The 22,300-nt window shown below is 44.2% G+C and overlaps 1 protein-coding gene across 2 annotated transcripts in view; it reads left to right on the top strand.

The window, feature by feature from the left end:
- The window catches only part of DNMT3A (DNA methyltransferase 3 alpha), a 206,130-nt gene that overhangs the window by 49,245 nt on the left and 134,585 nt on the right, over positions 1 to 22,300 (top strand). For both annotated transcript variants that reach the window (XM_077291889.1, XM_077291890.1), the window contains exon 3: positions 10,136 to 10,240. In XM_077291889.1, the coding sequence (XP_077148004.1) occupies positions 10,136 to 10,240 (105 nt within the window). The remainder of the gene's footprint in view (positions 1 to 10,135; positions 10,241 to 22,300) is intronic.

Raw genomic sequence — 22,300 nt, forward strand, 5'->3', positions numbered from 1 at the left:
CTTTTTTAATTCTGGTTTCTCTATGGTTCTGTCTCTGTTCCTTCTGTTCTCTCCCGGTTTCTCTATGGGTTCTGTCACTGTGTCTTCTGTCCTCTCCTGGTTTCTGTCTCTGTTCCTTCTGTTCTCTCCCAGTTTCTCAGTGGTCCTGTCTCTGTTCCTTCTGTTCTCTCTCGGTTTCTCTATGGGTTCTGTCACTGTGTCTTCTGTCCTCTCCTGGTTTCTCTATGGTACTGTCTCAATTCCTTCTGTTCTCTCCTGGTTTCTCTCTGGTTCTGTCTCTGTTCCTTCTGTTCTCTCCTGGTTTCTCTATGGTTCTGTCTCTGTTCCTTCTGTTCTCTCCTGGTTTTCTCTATGGTCCTGTCTCCATTCCTTCTGTTCTCTCCTGGTTTCTCTATGGACCTGTCTCCCTTCCTTCCGTTCTCTCCTGGTTTCTCTCTGGTTCTGTCTCTGTTCCTTCTGTTCTCTTCTGGTTTCTCTATGGTTCTGTCTCTGTTCCTTCTGTTCTCTCCTGGTTTTCTCTATGGTCCTGTCTCCATTCCTTCTGTTCTCTCCTGGTTTCTCTATGGACCTGTCTCCCTTCCTTCCGTTCTCTCCTGGTTTCTCTATGGTTCTGTCTCTCTTCCTTCTGTTCTCTCCTGGTTTCTCTATGGTCCTGTCTCCATTCCTTCTGTTCTCTCCTGGTTTCTCTATGGACCTGTCTCCCTTCCTTCCGTTCTCTCCTGGTTTCTCTCTGGTTCTGTCTCTGTTCCTTCTGTTCTCTTCTGGTTTCTCTATGGTTCTGTCTCTGTTCCTTCTGTTCTCTCCTGGTTTTCTCTATGGTCCTGTCTCCATTCCTTCTGTTCTCTCCTGGTTTCTCTATGGACCTGTCTCCCTTCCTTCCGTTCTCTCCTGGTTTCTCTATGGTTCTGTCTCTCTTCCTTCTGTTCTCTCCTGGTTTCTCTATGGTGCTGTCTCTATTCCATCTGTTCTCTCCTAGTTTCTCTATGGTTCTGTCTCTATTCTTTCCATTTTCTCCTGGTTTCTCTATGGTCCTGTCTCTGTTCCTTTCTTTTTTATTCTGGTTTCTCTATGGGTTCTGTCTCTGTTCCTTCTGTTCTCTCCAGGTTTCTCTATGGTTCTTGTCTATCTTCCTTCTGTTCTCTCCTGGTTTCTCTCTCTCTTCCTTCTGTTCTGACCTTGTTTCTCTATGGTTCTATTTCTGTTCCTTCTGTTCCCTCCAGGTTTCTCTATGGTTCTTGTCTATCTTCGTCTATCTTCCTTCTGTTCTCTCCTGGTTTCTCTCTCTCTTCCTTCTGTTCTGACCTTGTTTCTCTATGGTTCTATTTCTGTTCCTTCTGTTCTCTCCAGGTTTCTCAATGGTTGTCTACCTTCTGTTCTCTCCTGGTTTCTCTATGGTTCTGTCTCTGTTCCTTCTGTTCTCTCCAGGTTTCTCTATGGTTCTGTCTACCTTCTGTTCTCTCCTGGTTTCTCTATGGTTCTGTCTCTGTTCCTTCTGTTCTCTCCAGGTTTCTCAATGGTTGTCTACCTTCTGTTCTCTCCTGGTTTCTCTATGGTTCTGTCTCTGTTCCTTCTGTTCTCTCCAGGTTTCTCTATGGTTCTGTCTACCTTCTGTTCTCTCCTGGTTTCTCTATGGTTCTGTCTCTGTTCCTTCTGTTCTCTCCAGGTTTCTCTAGGGTTCTGTCTACCTTCCTTCTGTTCTCTCCCGGTTTCTCTAAGGTTCTGTCTCTGTTCCTTCTGTTCTCTACTATAGTTCTGGATCGTGAAACGTTAGAATAATAACAAAGACAGTGATTGGTTCCACCTTATTCCAGCGGCTCAGAAGTCTCCATGCACACGTGCACTATTAGGTGGTAAATCTGCTTTTCTCTGGAGTTGCCGCTTCTGTCCTCTGCATTCTCTGCACTCTTCTGTCAGTCTCTGCATGCTTTTCTGTACACGGTACGGATTGCAGCTGGCGCTTTTCTTCCTGATACATGAGCGCTGCTCTTGGAGTTGGTTGTTATACGAGCTGCACGCTGGTTTCCTTTGGCCTCTCAGGGGCTTTTGTTACCTGATTTGACTCCACAGTGCCGCAGAGATTTATCTGGTGAAGAGCCAAAAGTAGAAGTGGAGTGTGAGAGAACAGAGAGGCCTCCGTGGAAATGGGAAATGTGTGAGGGTGGAGGCCAGACATGGACGATAGCTGGAAGTGATTGTGTACGAGTGCGAAACACCCTGCTTGCCTCCCACATGGGGAAGAAGACTGAGCAAGAGAGGCTGCAGGATGGACATCTTACTGTATAACTCAAAGTAACGGAGATGTGACTGCAGCTTTAATTCAAGGGCGTTTTACAAAATATTGCATTAAGGGAGATGGCCCACCATAGGATCAGTGATAAGATGCCCACCAATAGCCAAGTTTACAAGAGCTTCTCTCTCCATCCAATAACCAATGAGTGGAGTGGTGGTGCATGCGTTGAACCATTGCTCCAGAGGCCTCCAGATGGTTGGCAGGTCTCCCCAAAGTCAGCTTGGCCAGCTTTCATACACCCGGCTCTCCCAGACTGTTTGTGACTGGTTCCATGTGGTGGTCCGACTGCTAGGACTTTGACTCCAGAGACGCACACCAATAGCCATGTTGTTTACGAGAGCCTCTCTCTCCAACTAATAGCCAATGAGTGGAGTGGTGGTGCACGCGCTGAACGTGCTCCAGATTCCTCCAGATGGTCTTCAGGTGCTGCCAAAGTCAGCGTGCTTGGCCAACTTTCATACACCAAGCTCCCCCAGACTGTGTGTAACCGGTTCCATGGGGTGGATGGTTCAGATGTCATCATCCGCGCCCCCGAGCCTTTTTCCTGTTGTAGTGCTCACCAATAGTTTCCTTCTTCGTCACATCGGACAAGATGGTTCATTTGTCCGCTCACTGGGTTTTTGCTTTCTGATTCGTTTCTCATGCACCCTTGTGATGGCAGGGGAGATGTATGAAGAAAAGTATGGGCTGATGACCTGCACTACGGCAGAGTCTCGGTTATGGTGTGGGCATGTAGGGCGCTGGTTTGGCCAGGTCACTGGTGAAGTGTAGAGAGCATCACAATCTGCTCACATCCCGCTAAGTACAGAACGAAACCGAAGAGGAGCAGCGAGTAATGGGGGAGCGTAGAGGTGTGCGGGGAGGATTTAAAGGTGGTAAGTGGGATCAGAGGGAAGTGTGGATTGGTGCGCACGATGGACACCATCAGCGCCCTGACTATTACGGGACCTTTGGGGGCCGGCATCATCATATTGCCCTGGTTAGATGGTGTTCTCCATCTCCGTGCCCGGTGCCAGCCATAACAGAGTGGTTAGAGAAATCAGTAGGAAGAAGTGTCTTATAAGTGGGGAAGAGGCCAACGTGTCCGATAAGACACAATGCAGACTTCTTGTACTGCTGATTTATACAAAGATTGACGACAGTGCAGATCAATTCTAAGAAGTAGGTGAGAAGATACGGTGGTCGGAGAGCAGATGGTGTGTGAGAGAGGAAGAGAGGAGAGCCAGGAATCTGAGCACGAAGTATTGGGACAGGAGAGGAGCCGCTGAGTGCTACAGAGGAAAAGCGGGAGCTGCACAGTCCACCGTCCCTGCAAAACTGAGGGCAGAGTCGAGAATTGTGAAAGCAGCTCTGAATGTGACTTCAGGCCTGATAGAAATGTGACTGGAAGCCCCTACGTGCAAAAATATAACTACTATAATACTGCTCCTATGTACAGGAATATACAGTGATATGAAAAAGTTTGGGCACCCCTATTAATCTTAAGCTTAATGTTTTATAAAAATTGTTTTTTTTTGCAACAGCTATTTCAGTTTCATATATCTAATAACTGTTGGACACAGTAATGTTTCTGCCTTGAAATGAGGTTTATTGTACTAACAGAAAATGTGCAATCTGATATACAAAATCTGACAGGTGCATAAGTATGGGCACCCTTATCATTTTCTTGTTTTAAATACTCCTACCTACTTTTTACTGACTTACTAAAGCACTTTTTTTGGTTTTGTAACCTCATTGAGCTTTGAACTTCATAGCCGGGTGTATGCAATCATGAGAAAAGCTACTTAAAGTGGCCACTTGCAAGTTGTTCTCCTGTTTGAATCTCCTCTGAAGAGTGGCATCATGGGCTCCTCAAACCAACTGTCAAATGATCTGAAAACAAAGATTATTCAACATAGTTGTTCAGGGGAAGGATACAAAAAGCTGTCTCAGAGATTTAACCTGTCAATTTCCACTGTGAGGAACATAGTAAGGAAATGGAAGAACACAGGTACAGTTCTTGTTAAGGCCAGAAGTGGCAGGCCAAGAAAAACATCAGAAAGGCAGAGAAGAAGAATGGTGAGATCAGTCAAGGACAATCCTCAGACCACCTCCAGAGATCTGCAGCATCAACTTGCTGCAGATGGTGTCACTGTGCATCGGTCAACTATACAACGCACTTTGCACAAGGAGAAGCTGTATGGGAGAGTGATGCGAAAGAAGCCGTTTCTGCAAGCACGCCACAAACAGAGTCGGCTGAGGTATGCAAAAGCACATTTGGAGAAGCCAATTTCTTTTTGGAAGAAGGTCCTGTGGACTGATGAAACCAAGATTGAGTTGTTTGGTCATACAAAAAGGTGTTATGCATGGCGGCAAAAAAACACAGCATTCCAAGAAAAACACTTGCTACCCACAGTAACATTTGGTGGAGGTTCCATCATGCTTTGGGGCTGTGTGGCCAATGCCAGCACCGGGAATCTTGTTAAAGTTGAGGGACGCATGGATTCCTCTCAGTATCAGCAGATTCTTGACAATAATGTTCATGAATCAGTGACAAAGTTGAAGTTACGCAGGGGATGGATCTTTCAGCAAGACAATGATCCAAAACACCGCACCAAATCTACTCAGGCATTCATGCAGAGGAACAATTACACTGTTCTGGAATGGCCATCCCAGTCCCCAGACCTGAATATCATTGAACATCTGTGGGATCATTTGAAGAGGGCTGTCCATGCTCGGCGACCATCAAACTTAACTGAACTGGAATTGTTTTGTAAAGAGGAATGGTCAAAAATACCTTCATCCAGGATCCAGGAACTCATTAAAAGCTACAGGAAGCAACTAGAGGCTGTTATTTTTGCAAAAGGAGGATCTACTAAATATTAATGTCACTTTTCTGGTGAGGTGCCCATACTTATGCACCTGTCAAATTTTGTTTGAATGCAGATTGCACATTTTCTGTTAGTACAATAAGCCTCATTTCAAGGCAGAAACATTACTGTGTCCAACAGTTATTAGATATATGAAACTGAAATAGCTGCTGCAAAAAAAACAATTTTTATAAAACATTAAGCTTAAGATTAATAGGGGTGCCCAAACTTTTTCATATAACTGTAACTACTATAATACTGCCCCTATGTACAGCAATATAACTACTATAATACTGCTCCTATGTACAAGAATATAACTACTATAATACTGCTCCTATGTACAAGAATATAACTACTATAATACTGCTCCTATGTACAAGAATATAACTACTATAATACTGCTCCTATGTACAAGAATATAACTACTATAATACTGCCTCCTATGTACAAGAATATAACTACTATAATACTGCTCCTATGTACAAGAATATAACTACTATAATACTGCCTCCTATGTACAAGAATATAACTACTATAATACTGCTCCTATGTACAAGAATATAACTACTATAACACTGCTCCTATGTACAAGAATATAACTACTATAATACTGCTCCTATGTACAAGAATATAACTACTATAATACTGCCCCTATGTACAAGAATATAACTACTATAATACTGCCCCTATGTACAAGAATATAACTACTATAATACTACTCCAATGTACAAGAATATAACTACTATAATACTGCTCCTATGTACAAGAATATAACTACTATAATACTGTCCCCTATGTGCAAGAATATAACTACTATAATACTACTCCAATGTACAAGAATATAACTACTATAATACTGCTCCTATGTACAAGAATATAACTACTATAATACTGCTCCTATGTACAAGAATATAACTACTATAATACTGCTCCTATGTACAAGAATATAACTACTATAATACTGCTCCTATGTACAAGAATATAACTACTATAATACTGCTCCTATGTACAAGAATATAACTACTATAATACTGCTCCTATGTACAAGAATATAACTACTATAATACTGCTCCTATGTACAAGAATATAACTACTATAATACTGTCCCCTATGTGCAAGAATATAACTACTATAATACTACTCCAATGTACAAGAATATAACTACTATAATACTGCTCCTATGTACAAGAATATAACTACTATAACACTGCTCCTATGTACAAGAATATAACTACTATAATACTGCTCCTATGTACAAGAATATAACTACTATAATACTGCCCCTATGTACAAGAATATAACTACTATAATACTGCCCCTATGTACAAGAATATAACTACTATAATACTACTCCAATGTACAAGAATATAACTACTATAATACTGCTCCTATGTACAAGAATATAACTACTATAATACTGTCCCCTATGTGCAAGAATATAACTACTATAATACTACTCCAATGTACAAGAATATAACTACTATAATACTGCTCCTATGTACAAGAATATAACTACTATAATACTGCTCCTATGTACAAGAATATAACTACTATAATACTGCCCCTATGTACAAGAATATAACTACTATAATACTGCTCCTATGTACAAGAATATAACTACTATAATACTGTCCCCTATGTGCAAGAATATAACTACTATAATACTACTCCAATGTACAAGAATATAACTACTATAATACTGCTCCTATGTACAAGAATATAACTACTATAATACTGCTCCTATGTACAAGAATATAACTACTATAATACTGCTCCTATGTACAAGAATATAACTACTATAATACTGCTCCTATGTACAAGAATATAACTACTATAATACTGCCCCTATGTACAAGAATATAACTACTATAATACTGCCCCTATGTACAAGAATATAACTACTATAATTCTGCCTCTATGTACAAGAATATAACTACTATAATACTGCTCCCTATGTACAAGAATATAACTACTATAATACTGCTCCTATGTACAAGAATATAACTACTATAATACTGTCCCTATGTACAAGAATATAACTGCTATAATACTGCTTCTATGTACAAGAATATAACTACTATAATACTGCTCCTATGTACAAGAATATAACTACTATAATACTGCCTCCTATGTACAAGAATATAACTACTATAATACTGCCCCTATGTACAAGAATATAACTACTATAATACTGCTCCTATGTACAAGAGTATAACTACTATAATACTGCTCCTATATACAAGAATATAACTACTATAATACTGCTCCTATATACAAGAATATAACTACTATAATACTGCTCCTATATACAAGAATATAACTACTATAATACTGCTCCTATGTACAAGAATATAACTACTATAATACTGCCCCCTATGTACATGAATATAACTACTATAATACTGCTCCTATGTACAAGAATATAGCTACTATAATACTGCTCCTATATACAAGAATATAACTACTATAATACTGCTCCTATATACAAGAATATAACTACTATAATACTGCTCCTATGTACAAGAAAATAACTACTATAATACTGCCCCTATGTACAAGAATATAACTACTATATACTGCCTCCTATATACAAGAATATAATTACTATAATACTGCTCCTATGTACAAGAATATAACTACTATAATACTGCCCCCATGTACAAGAATATAACTACTATAATACTGCCCCCATGTACAAGAATATAACTACGATAATACTGCCTCCTATGTAGAAGAATATAACTACTATAATACTGCTCCTATGTACAAGAATATAACTACTATAATACTGCTCCTATATACAAGAATATAACTACTTTAATACTGCTCCTATATACAAGAATATAACTACTATAATACTGCTCCTATATACAAGAATATAACTACTATAATACTGCCCCTATGTACAAGAATATAACTACTATAATACTGCCCCTATGTACAAGAATATAACTACTATATTACTGCCCCTATGTACAAGAATATACCTACTATAATACTGCTCCTATGTGCAAGAATATAACTACTATAATACTGCCCCCTATGTACAAGAATATAACTACTATAATACTGCTCCTATGTACAAGAATATAACTACTATAATACTGCTCCTATGTACAAGAATATAACTACTATAATACTGCCCCCTATGTACAAGAATATAACTACTATAATACTGCCCCGATGTACAAGAATATAACTACTATAATACTGCTCCTATGTACAAGAATATAACTACTATAATACTGCCCCTATGTACAAGAATATAACTACTATAATACTGCTCCTATGTACAAGAATATAACTACTATAATACTGCCCCATGTACAAGAATATAACTACTATAATACTGCTCCTATGTACAAGAATATAACTACTATAATACTGCCCCCTATGTACAAGAATATAACTACTATAATACTGCTCCTATATACAAGAATATAACTACTATAATACTGCTCCTATGTACAAGAATATAACTACTATAATACTGCCCCCTATGTACAAGAATATAACTACTATAATACTGCCCCTATGTACAAGAATATAACTACTATAATACTGCTCCTATGTACAAGAATATAACTACTATAATACTGCCCCTATGTACAAGAATATAACTACTATAATACTGTCCCTATGTATAAGAATATAACTACTATAATACTGCTCCTATGTACAAGAATATAACTACTATAATACTGCTCCCTATGTACAAGAATATAACTACTATAATACTGCCCCCTATGTACAAGAATATAACTACTATAATACTGCCCCTATGTACAAGAATATAACTACTATAATACTGCTCCTATGTACAAGAATATAACTACTATAATACTGCCTCCTATATATAAGAATATAACTACTATAATACTGCCTCCTATGTACAAGAATATATCTACTATAATACTGCTCCTATGTACAAGAATATAACTACTATAATACTGCTCCTATGTACAAGAATATAACTACTATAATACTGCTCCTATGTACAAGAATATAACTACTATAATACTGCTCCTATGTACAAGAATATAACTACTATAATACTGCTCCTATGTACAAGAATATAACTACTATAATGCTGCCCCTATGTACAAGAACATAACTACTATAATACTGCTCCTACGTACAAGAATATAACTACTATAATACTGCCTCAATGTACAAGAATATAACTACTATAATACTGCACCTATGTACAAGAATATAACTACTATAATACTGCTCCCTATATACAAGAATATCACTACTATAATACTGCTCCTATATACAAGAATATAACTACTATAATACTGCTCCTATGTACAAGAATATAACTACTATAATACTGTCTCAATGTACAAGAATATAACTACTATAATACTGCACCTATGTACAAGAATATAACTACTATAATACTGCTCCCTATATACAAGAATATCACTACTATAATACTGCTCCTATATACAAGAATATAACTACTATAATACTGCTCCTATGTACAAGAATATAACTACTATAATACTGCTCCTATGTACAAGAATATAACTACTATAATACAGCCCCCTATGTACAAGAATATAACTACTATAATACTGCACCTATGTACAAGAATATAACTACTATAATACTGCTCCCTATATACAAGAATATCACTACTATAATACTGCCCCTATGTACAAGAATATAACTACTATAATACAGCCCCCTATGTACAAGAATATAACTACTATAATACTGCCCCTATGTACAAGAATATAACTACTATAATACTGCCCCTATGTACAAGAATATAACTACTATAATACTGCCCCTATGTACAAGAATATAACTACTATAATACTGCTCCTATGTACAAGAATATAACTACTATAATACTGCTCCTATGTACAAGAATATAACTACTATAATACTGCTCCCTATGTACAAGAATATAACTACTATAATACTGCTCCCCAGTGAGTGTCCTCCTCTGGATTTTAGTTGATGCTTTTATTTTTTCCTCTAGGCAGAAGATGATGTCAAGGAACAGAAGAGCAAAGAGGACAGGCAAGATCTTGGGGGGTCCATGAAGAAGATCGGGCGTCCAGGCAGAAGGCGTAAACAGGAAGCGGTAAGTAAGAAGTCCGAGTTCCCTCATTACCTGTACAGGGTATAAGAACTATAAACTTTGTTTATTTTTAGTCTTTTTATGGTTTTTCAGTGTCGGTATGTTCAGAGTCAGACCTGACCGTTGAGCTGCAGTTTTTTTCAGCACAGTCGTTACATCTGTATGTATTTGTCACCACCTGTGTCTGGCCATGTCCTGTGTGCACCATGTTGCTGTATTATAGTGCCGTCCTTCTGTGCAGGAGATGACGCTGGATGCATTATTAATCGTAGCGGAGTCATGTCCGCGCCTCGGCTGCACTGACATAGTTTCTGTTCCAAGAAGAAGGTTATGAACTTTCCAGCAGCGCTGTGCTCATGATTTATGCAGTGCATCCGCTATTCCATCCACTCCTGGCTGCTTACCTGGTGTTACCTTTGTTGCCTGCGCACCGGCTCTGTGCTATGCGGTATTACCTGCACACAGTTACCTGTGCTACTACCAGGTGTTACCTTAACTCCACTGCCGTGCGTCGCCTGCCCTCCTGTGTCATGTGTGATCTGCACACCTGTGCCATGCTGTCCATCACCTGCCCTCCTGTGCCATACTGTCCATCACCTGCCCTCCTGTGCCATGCTGTCCATCACCTGCCCTCCTGTGTCATGTGTGATCTGCACACCTGTGCCATGCTGTCCATCACCTGCCCTCCTGTGCCATGCGTGATCTGCCCTCCAGAGCCATGTACCACCTGCCCTCCTGTGCCATGCTGTCCATCACCTGCCCTCCTGTGCCATGCTGTACATCACCTGCCCTCCTGTGCCATGCTGTCCATCACCTGCTCTCCTGTGCCATGCTGTCCATCACCTGCCCTCCTGTGCCATGCTGTCCATCACCTGCCCTCTTTTGCCATACTGTCCATCACCTGCTCTCCTGAGCCATTCTGTCTATCACCTGCCCTCCTGTGCCATGCTGTCCATCACCTGTCCTCCTGTGCCATGCTGTCCATCACTTGCCCTCCTGTGCCATGCTGTCCATCACCTGCCCTCCTGTGCCATGCTGTCCATCACCTGCCCTCCTGTGCCATGCTGTCCATCACCTGCCCTCCTGTGCCATGCTGTCCATCACCTGCCCTCCTGTGCCATGCTGTCCATCACCTGCCCTCCTGTGCCATGCTGTCCATCACCTGCCCTCCTGTGCCATGCTGTCCATCACCTGCCCTCCTGTGCCAAGCTGTCCATCACCTGCCCTCCTGTGCCATGCTGTCCATCACTTGCCCTCCTGTGCCATGCTGTCCATCACCTGCCCTCCTGTGCCATGCTGTCCATCACCTGCCCTCCTGTGCCAAGCTGTCCATCACCTGCCCTCCTGTGCCATGCTGTCCATCACCTGCCCTCCTGTGCCATGCTGTCCATCACCTGCCCTCCTGTGCCATGCTGTCCATCACCTGCCCTCTTTTGCCATGCTGTCCATCACCTGCCCTCCTGTGCCATGCTGTCCATCACCTGCCCTCCTGTGCCAAGCTGTCCATCACCTGCCCTCCTGTGCCATGCTGTCCATCACCTGCCCTCCTGTGCCATGCTGTCCATCACCTGCCCTCCTGTGCCATGCTGTCCATCACCTGCCCTCCTGTGCCAAGCTGTCCATCACCTGCCCTCCTGTGCCAAGCTGTCCATCACCTGCCATGCTGTCCATCACCTGCCCTCCTGTGCCATGTACTACCTGCCCTCCTGTGCTGTTCTGTGCGCCATCTTTACACCTGCTCCCTGCACTCCTGTGCACTCCTGTGCTGAGTTCTTTTGTTTTGGGGTTTGTGACCTGGTATCAGCTGCTCTTTTAGGTGTCACCTGTGAGAGGTGGCGTAACCTGAGCAGCCGCACTGTGTTGTGTGGACATCTGTACTTAAGAATCATAGAATCCAAGAATGTCAGAGTTGGAAGGGACCTCCAGGGTCCTCGTGTCCAACCCCCTGATCAATGCAGGAGTCACTAAACCATCTCAGACACATGTCTGTCCAGCCCTGTACTCATGTGAGTTGTGACCTGGTGCTACCTGTGCTCCTTAATAATAATAATAATAATAATAATAATAATCTTTATTTATATAGCACCAACATATTCCGCAGCGCTTTACAATTAGCGGGGACATGTACAAACAATAAATTCGGTACGAGTTAAGACAATTTAAACAGTGACATTAGGAGTGAGGTCCCTGCTCGCAAGCTTACAATCTACAAGGAAGAGGGGGGGACACAATAGGTGCAAAGTGCTCGTTATTTCAGGTCTGGCAATTATAATACATAGGGATATTCATATATAGCTGCATGATCCGGTCATCAGCCCGTGTGTTTAAGTGCAATAGTCAAGTATCAAGTGCAGTTATCATGTGCATGGAGGGTGTGGAGACAGATGAATAGTAGGGGGCAGATTCAGAATAATATTTGGAGGGAGGGAACAGGGCAGAGTTAGTTTACTGAGTAGTTGTTGTGGTGGGCTTGTTTGAGGAGATGGGTTTTTAGAGCGCGCTTGAGTAGGTCGGGGCTAGGTATCAGTCTGATCGTCTGGGGAAGTGCATTCCAGAGAGCTGGCGCAGCACGAGAGAAGTCTTGTAGACGGAGGTGTGAGGTTCGGATTACGGGGGATGTTAGTCTTAGGTCATTTGTAGAACAGAGGGCACGTGTAGGACGATAGACGGAGATGAGAGAGGAGATATAAGGCGGTGCAGAACTGTGGAGGGCTTTGTGGGTGAGAGAGATGAGTTTATACTGGACCCTGTAGCGAATGGGTAGCCAGTGTAATGACTGGCACAAGATGGAGGCATCGGTGAAGTGACTGGACAGAAATATGACTCTGGCTGCAACATTCAAGATGGATTGGAGAGGAGAAAGTTTGGTAAGAGGGAGACCGATCTGAAGAGAGTTGCAGTAGTCCAGACGAGAATGAATGAGAGCGACAGTAAGAGTCTTAGCAGTTTCAATGGTGAGAAAAGGTCGGATTCTGGAGATGTTTTTAAGATGCAGGTGACAAGAGCGAGTGAGTGATCGGATATAGGGAGTAAAGGAAAGTTCGGTGTCGAATATGACCCCAAGACAGTGGGCATGCTGTTTGGGAGTTATGGTTGAACCCTCCAGGGTAATTTCGATGTTGGGTAGAGTGAGGTTAGTGGAAGGGAGAAACACAAGAAGTTCCGTTTTGGAGAGATTTAGTTTCAGGTAGAGGGAGGACATGATGTTAGAGGCAGCAGACAGACAATCCTTGGTATTTTGTATTAGGGTAGGGGTGATGACAGGGGAAGAAGTGTATAATTGGGTGTCATCAGCAGAGATGATACTGGAACCCAAATCTGCTGATTGTTTGTCCAATAGGGGCCATGTATAGAGAGAAGAGGAGGGGGCCTAGGACTGAGCCTTGCGGAACCCCGATAGTAAGGGGACGAGGAGAGGAAGAGGAGCCGGCAAAAAATACAGTGAAGGAGCGGTCAGAGAGGTAGGAGGAGAACCAGGAGAGGGCTGTGTCCTTGAGGCCTATGGAGCGGAGCATAGTGAGGAGGAGCTGGTGATCCACAGTGTCAAATGCGGCAGAGAGATCCAGGAGAATCAGCAGAGAGCAATGACCTTTGGATTTAGCTTTTATTAGGTCATTAGAGACTTTAGTGAGGGCAGTTTCAGTGGAGTGTAAAGAGCGGAAGCCAGATTGTAAGGGGTCGAGAAGAGAGTTATCCGAGAGATAGCGGATTAGACGGGAGTGGACCAAGCGTTCCAGGAGTTTAGAGATGAAGGAAAGGTTAGAGACAGGTCTGTAGTTAGCAGTGCAGTTCTGGTCCAGGGATGGCTTTTTAAGTAAAGGGGTTATGATGGCATGTTTAAATGAGGAGGGAAAGATACCTGAAGAAAGAGAGAGGTTAAATATTTTAGTCAGGTGAGTGGTGACCACTGGTGAGAGAGACTGCAGGAGAGGTGAAGGAATGGGGTCACTGTTGCAGGTTGTAGGCCGAGCAGAAGCGAGGAGCTTGGAGACTTCTTCTTCTGAGACAGGCTCAAAGATGTCTAGTGAGCTTGAGGTGCGGCAGGGAAGGGGATTCAGGCACTGAGGAGAATGCGCTGAGATATCCTGATGGATGTGGTTGATTTTTTTCTAAGAAAAAAGTGGCCAGATCCTCACCGCTGAGGTTAGTGATGGGGGCCTGTACTTTAGGTTTCAGGAGGGAGTTTAAGGTTTCAAAAAGTTGTTTTGGGTTGTTGGATAGTGAGGTGATGAGGGTGGTGAAGTACGATTGTTTGGCCAGATGAAGGGCAGAGTTATAGGCTTTGAGCATGAACTTGTAGTGGATGAATTTTGTGCTACCTGTGCCATTACCTGGTATTACCTCTGCCTTGTGCCATTACCTGGTATTACCTGTGCCCTGTGCTATGTTACCTGGTATTACCTGTGCCATGTTACCTGGTATTACCTGTGCCCTGTGCTATGTTACCTGGTATTACCTGTGCCATGTTACCTGGTATTACCTGTGCCCTGTGCTGTGTTACCTGGTATTTTCTGTGCCCTGTGCTGTGTTACCTTGTATTACCTGTGCCCTGTACTGTGTTACCTGGTATTACCTGTGCCCTGTGCTGTTACCTGGTATTACCTGTGCCCTGTGCCATGTTACCTGGTATTACCTGTGCCCTGTGCTGTGTTACCTGGTATTACCTGTGTCCTGTGCTGTGTTACCTGGTATTACCTGTGCCCTGTGCTGTTGCCTGGTATTACCTGTGCCCTGTGCTGTGTTACCTGGTATTACCTGTGCCCTGTGCTGTGTTACCTGGTATTACCTGTGCCGTGTACTATGTTACCTGGTATTACCTGTGCCCTGTGCTGTTGCCTGGTATTACCTGTGCCCTGTGCTGTGTTACCTGGTATTACCTGTGCCCTGTGCTGTTACCTGGTATTACCTGTGCCGTGTACTATGTTAACTGGTATTACCTGTGCCCTGTGCTGTTGCCTGGTATTACCTGTGCCCTGTGCTGTGTTACCTTGTATTACCTGTGCCCTGTACTGTGTTACCTGGTATTACCTGTGCCCTGTGCTGTTACCTGGTATTACCTGTGCCCTGTGCTGTGTTACCTGGTATTACCTGTGCCCTGTGCTATGTTACCTGGTATTACCTGTGCTGTGTTACCTGGTATTACCTGTGCCCTGTGCTGTGTTACCTGGTATTACCTGTGTCCTGTGCTGTGTTACCTGGTATTACCTGTGCCCTGTGCTGTTGCCTGGTATTACCTGTGCCCTGTGCTGTGTTACCTTGTATTACCTGTGCCCTGTACTGTGTTACCTGGTATTACCTGTGCCCTGTGCTGTTACCTGGTATTACCTGTGCCCTGTGCTGTGTTACCTGGTATTACCTGTGTCCTGTGCTGTGTTACCTGGTATTACATGTGCCCTGTGCAGTGTTACCTGGTATTACCTGTGTCCTGTACTGTTACTTGGTATTACCTGTGTCCTGTACTGTGTTACTTGGTATTACCTGTGCCCTGTGCTGTGTTACCTGGTATTATCTGTGCCATGTTACCTGGTATTACCCGTGCCCCCTGCCATGTTACCTGGTATTACCTGTGCTGTGTTGCCTGGTATTACCTGTGCCCTGTGCTTTGTTACCTGGTATTACCTGTGCCGTATACTATGTTACCTGGTATTACCTGTGCCCTGTGCTGTTACCTGGTATTACCTGTGCCCTGTGGTGTGTTACCTGGTATTACCTGTGCCCTGTGCTGTTACCTGGTATAACCTGTGCCCTGTGCCATGTTACCTGGTGTTACCTGTGTCCTGTGCCATGTTACCTGGTATTACCTGTGCCATGTTACCTGGTATAACCTGTGCCCTGTACTATGTTACCTTGTATTACCTGTGCCCTGTTACCTGTTAATACCTGTCCCCTGTGCTGTTACCTGGTATTACTTGTGCCCTGTGCTGTTACCTGGTATTACCTGTGCCCTGTGCTGTAACCTGGTATTACCAGTGCCATGTTACCTGGTATTACCTGTGCCCCGTGCCATGTTACCTGGTATTACCTGTGCCCTGTGCTGCGGTATCTGGTATTACCTGTGCCCTGTGCCATGTTACCTGGTATTACCTGTGCCATGTTACCTGGTATTACCTGTGCCCCCTGCCATGTTACCTGTTATTACCTGTGCTGTGTTACCTGGTACTACCTGTGTCCTGTGCTGTTTTACCTGGTATTACCTGTACCCTGTTACCTGGTATTATCTGTGTCCTGTGCTGTGTTACCTGGTATTACCTGTGCCAGGTGCAGTGTTACCTGGTATTACCTGTGCCGGGTGCAATGTTACCTGGTGTTACCTGTGCCCTTTGCTATTACCTGGTATTACCTGTGCCCTGTGCTGTGTTACCTGGTATTACCTGTGCCCTGTGCTATGTTACCTGGTATTACCTTTGTCCTGTGCTGTGTTACCTTGTATTTCCTGTGCTGGGTGCAGTGTTACCTGGTATTACCTGTGCCATGTTACCTGCTATTACCTGTGCTATGTTGCCTGGTATTACCTGTGACCCGTGCCATGTTACCTGGTATTACCTGTGTCCTGTGCTGTGTTACTTTGTATTACCTGTGCCGGTTGCGTTTTTACCTGGTATTACCTGTGCCCTGTGCTATGTTACCTGGTATTACCTGTGCCCTGTTCTGTGTTTCCTGGTATTACCTGTGCCCTGTGCTGTGTTACCTGGTATTACCTGTGCTCCCTGCCATGTTACCTGGTATTACCTGTGCTATGTTACCTGGTACTACCTGTGCTGTTTTACCTGGTATTACTGTACCCTGTTACCTGGTATTATCTGTGTCCTGTGCTGTGTTACCTGGTATTACCTGTGCCAGGTGCAGTGTTACCTGGTATTACCTGTGCCCTTTGCTATTTTACCTGGTATTACCTGTGCCCTGTGCTATGTTACCTGTGCCCTGTGCTGTGTTACCTGGTATTCTCTGTGCTGTTTCCTAGTATTACGTGTGCCCTGTGCCATGTTACCTGGTATTACCTGTGCCCTGTTCTGTGTTTCCTGGTATTACCTGTGTCCTGTGCCATTTTACCTAGTATTACCTGTGCGGTTGCTGTGTTACCTGGTATTACCTGTGCCCTGTGCCATGTTACCTGGTATTACCTGTGTCCTGTGCCATGTTACCTGGTATTACCTGTGCCCTGTGCTGTTGCCAGGTATTACCTGTGCCCTGTGTGGTGTTACCTGGTATTACCTGAGCCCTGTACTGTTACCTTGTATTACCTGTGCCCTGTTACCTGGTATTACCTGTCCCCTGTGCTGTTGCCTGGTATTACCTGTGCCCTGTGTGGTGTTACCTGGTATTACCTGTGCCCTGTTACCTGGTATTACCTGTGCCCTGTGCTGTTGCCTGGTATTACCTGTGCCCTGTGTGGTGTTAACTGGTATTACCTGTGCCCTGTACTGTTATCTTGTATTACCTGTGCCCTGTTACCTGGTATTACCTGTCCCCTGTGCTGTGTTACCTGGTATTACGTGTGCCCTGTGCTGTTACCTGGTATTACCTGTGGCCTGTGCTGTGTTACCTGGTATTACCTGTGCAGGTGCAGTGTTACCTGGTATTACCTGTGCTATTACCTGTGCCCTGTGCTGTGTTACCTGGTGTTACCTGTGCCATGTTACCTGGTATTACCTGTGTTATGTTACCTGGTATTACCTGTGCCCCCTGCCATGTTACCTGGTATTGCCTGTGGTATGTTACCTGGTACTACCTGTGTCCTGTGCTGTTTTACCTGATATTACCTGTACCCAGTTACCTGGTATTATCTGTGTCCTGTGCTGTGTTACCTGGTATTACCTGTGCCGGGTGCAGTGTTACCTGGTATTACCTGTACCCTTTGCTATTACCTGGTATTACCTGTGCCCTGTGCTATGTTACCTGGTATTACCTGTGTCCTGTGCTGTGTTACCTTGTATTACCTGTGCCCAGTTACCTGGTATTATCTGTGTCCTGTGCTGTGTTACCTGGTATTACCTGTGCCGGGTGCAGTGTTACCTGGTATTACCTGTACCCTTTGCTATTACCTGGTATTACCTGTGCCCTGTGCTATGTTACCTGGTATTACCTGTGTCCTGTGCTGTGTTACCTTGTATTACCTGTGCCAGGTGCAGTGTTACCTGGTATTACCTGTGCCCTTTGCTATTACCTGGTATTACCTGTGCCATGTTACCTGGTATTACCTGTGCCCTGTGCTATGTTACCTGGTATTACCTGTGCCATGTTACCTGATATTACCTGTGCTATGTTACCTGGTATTACCTGTGCCCCCAGCCATGTTACCTGGTATTACCTGTGTCCTGTGCTGTGTTACCTTGTATTACCTGTGCTGGGTGCATTTTTATCTGGTATTACCTGTGCCCTGTGCTATGTTACCTGGTACTACTTGTGTCCTGTGCTGTGTTACCTGGTATTACCTGTGCCAGGTGCAGTGTTACCTGGTATTACCTGTGCCCTTTTCTGTGTTTCCTGGTATTACCTGTGCCCTGTGCCATTTTACCTGGTATTATCTGTGCGGGTGCAGTGTTACCTGGTATTACCTGTGCCCTGTGCTGTGTTACCTGGTATTACCTGTGCCCTGTGCCATGTTACCTGGTATTACCTGTGCCATGTTACCTTGTATTACCTGTGCCCCCTGCCATGTTTCCTTGTATTACCTGTGCTATGTTACCTGGTACTACCTGTGTCCTGTGCTGTTTTACCTGGTATTACCCGTACCCTGTTACCTGGTATTACCTATGTCCTGTGCTGTTACCTTGTATTACCTGTGCCGGGTGCAGTGTTACCTGGTATTACCTGTGCCATGTTACCTGGTATTACCTGTGCTATGTTACCTGGTATTACCTGTGCCCTGTGCCATTTTACTTTGTATTACCTGTGCCCTGTGCTGTATTACCTGTGCGGGTGCAGTGTTACCTGGTATTACCTGTGCCGGGTTCTATGTTACCTGTTATTACCTGTGCCCTGTGCTGTGTTGCCTGGTATTACCTGTGCCCTGTTATCTGGTGTTACCTGGTATTACCTGTGCCCTGTGCTGTGTTACCTGGTATTACCCGTGCCCTGTTCTGTGTTTCCTGGTATTACCTGTGCCCCGTGCCATGTTACCTGGTATTACCTGTGCCGGGTTCTATGTTACCTGGTATTATCTGTGCCCTGTGCTGTGTTGCCGGGTATTACCTGTGCCCTGTTACCTGGTGTTACCTGGTATTACCTGGGCCCTGTGCTGTGTTACCTGGTATTACCTGTGCCCTGTGCTGTTGTTACCTGGGATTACCTGTGCCCTGTGCTATGTTACCTGGTATTACCTTTGACCTGTGCTGTGTTACCTTGTTTTACCTGTGCTGGGTGCAGTGTTACCTGGTATTACCTGTGCCATGTTACCTGGTATTACTTGTGCCCTGTGCTATGTTACCTGGTATTACCTGTGCCATGTTACCTGCTATTACCTGTGCTATGTTTCCTGGTATTACCTGTGTCCTGTGCCATGTTACCTGGTATTACCTGTTACCTGGTATTACCTGTGCTGTTGCCTATGCCCTGTGTGGTGTTACCTGGTATTACCTGTGTCCTTTGCTGTGTTACCTTGTATTACCTGTGCCCTTACCTGGTATTACCTGTGCCGGGTACTATGTTACCTGGTATTACCTGTGCCCTGTGCTATGTTACCTGGTATTACCTGTGCCCTGTTCTGTCTTTCCTGGTATTACCTGTGCGGGTGCAGTTTTACCTGGTATTACCTGTGCTGTGTTACCTGGTGTTACCTGGTATTACCTGTGCTATGTTACCTGGTATTACCTGTGCTGTGTTACCTGGTATTACCTGTGCTGTGTTACCTGGTATTACCTGTGCCCTGTGCTGTGTTACCTGGTATTACCTGTGCTATGTTACCTGGTATTACCTGTGCTGTGTTACCTGGTATTACCTGTGCTGTGTTACCTGGTATTACCTGTGCCCTGTGCTGTGTTACCTGGTATTACCTTTGCTGTGTTACCTGGTATTACCTGTGCCCTGTGCTGTGTTACCTGGTATTACCTGTGCCCTGTGCTGTGTTACCTGGTATTACCTTTGCTGTGTTTCCTGGTATTACCTGTGTCCTGTGCTGTGTTACCTGGTATTACCTGTGCCCTGTGCTGTGTTACCTGGTATTACCTGTGCGGGTGCAGTTTTACCTGGTATTACCTGTGCTGTGTTACCTGGTATTACCTGTGCTGTGTTACCTGGTATTACCTGTGCCATGTTACCTGGTATTACCTGTGCTGTGTTACCTGGTATTACCTGTGCGGGTGCAGTTTTACCTGGTATTACCTGTGCCCTGTGCTGTGTTACCTGGTATTACCTGTGCGGGTGCAGTGCTACCTGGTATTATCCGACTGCTGTGCACACACCTGACTCATTTCTTCTGTTACTTGCAGTTTATAGCTGTATCTGTTAGTATTAGGGCTTGTTCACATGCTGCATTTGATGCTTTTTTTGTTGTACGTTTTAGTTGTGTGGATAATAGGAAAGTGATGATAGCAGCAGCAAAGTGTTGGCGATTGGTGATCGCTCCGGGACGCGATGATTGTTGTTTCCTTGTGGATTTGATCCGTCAGCATTTTATACAATCTGCAGCGTTATCTCCATCAGCGTCTTCCACCCATTAACATGAATGGAAAAAACGTGTAAAGATCTGGGTAAACGTGAATTTCCTGCAGCTTTTTTCCTGTGAACAGTTTGGTTTGTGCAGCAGAAAAATACGGTACAGTGCTCAGAAATCCTCGCGGTGCAGATCCGTGGCCTCCGCCCCGACCTCGCTGCCTCGCCTCTAATTATAAACCTTACACCACAAAGACAGAAGTGAAGCCGGGAATCCGGTGATGGCGGTGACAGGCGGTGTGCGCTGTCACTGTGCGGCGGATCAACAACTCTGTCACGTGTGGACGCGGCTAAAAATATCAGATCGGAAATGTCTCTGGTACTGATTCCTCGTCTCCGCGGCCTCCATCCTGTCTGTACTCCACCGCCACTAATACAAAGGTGTACAAGTACTACAACCCCCAGCATCACTACGACGTCGCACCGTATGTACTACAACCCCCAGCATCACTAAGACACTGCACCGTATATACTACAACCCCCACCATCACTAAGACTCTGCACAGTATATACTACAACCCCCACCATCACTAAGACTCTGCACCGTATATGCTACAACCCCCACCATCACTAAAACTCTGCACCGTATATACTACAACCCCCACCATCACTAAGACTCTGCACCGTATATACTACAACCCCCACCATCACTAAAACTCTGCACCGTATATACTACAACCCCCACCATCACTAAGACTCTGCACCGTATATACTACAACCCCCACCATCACTAAGACCCTGCACCGTATATACTACAACCCCCACCATCACTAAAACTCTGCACCATATATACTACAACCCCCACCATCACTAAGACGCTGCACCGTATATACTACAACCCCCACCATCACTAAGACTCTGCACCGTATATACTACAACCCCCACCATCACTAAGACCCTGCACCTTATGTACTACAACCCCCACCATCACTAAGACTCTGCACCGTATATACTACAACCCCCACCATCACTAAGACGCTGCACCGTATATACTACAACCCCCACCATCACTAAGACTCTGCACCGTATATACTACAACCCCCACCATCACTAAGACCCTGCACCTTATGTACTACAACCCCCACCATCACTAAGACTCTGCACCGTATATACTACAACCCCCACCATCACTAAGACTCTGCACCGTATATACTACAACCCCCACCATCACTAAAACTCTGCACCGTATATACTACAACCCCCACCATCACTAAGACTCTGCACCGTATATACTACAACCCCCACCATCACTAAGACCCTGCACCGTATATACTACAACCCCCACCATCACTAAGACTCTGCACCGTATATACTACAACCCCCACCATCACTAAGACTCTGCACCGTATATACTACAACCTCCACCATCACTAAGACCCTGCACTTTATATACTACAACCCCCACCATCACTA

Source organism: Ranitomeya variabilis, chromosome 2, assembly GCF_051348905.1.
Source record: "Ranitomeya variabilis isolate aRanVar5 chromosome 2, aRanVar5.hap1, whole genome shotgun sequence".
Taxonomy (NCBI): Eukaryota; Metazoa; Chordata; class Amphibia; order Anura; family Dendrobatidae; genus Ranitomeya; species Ranitomeya variabilis.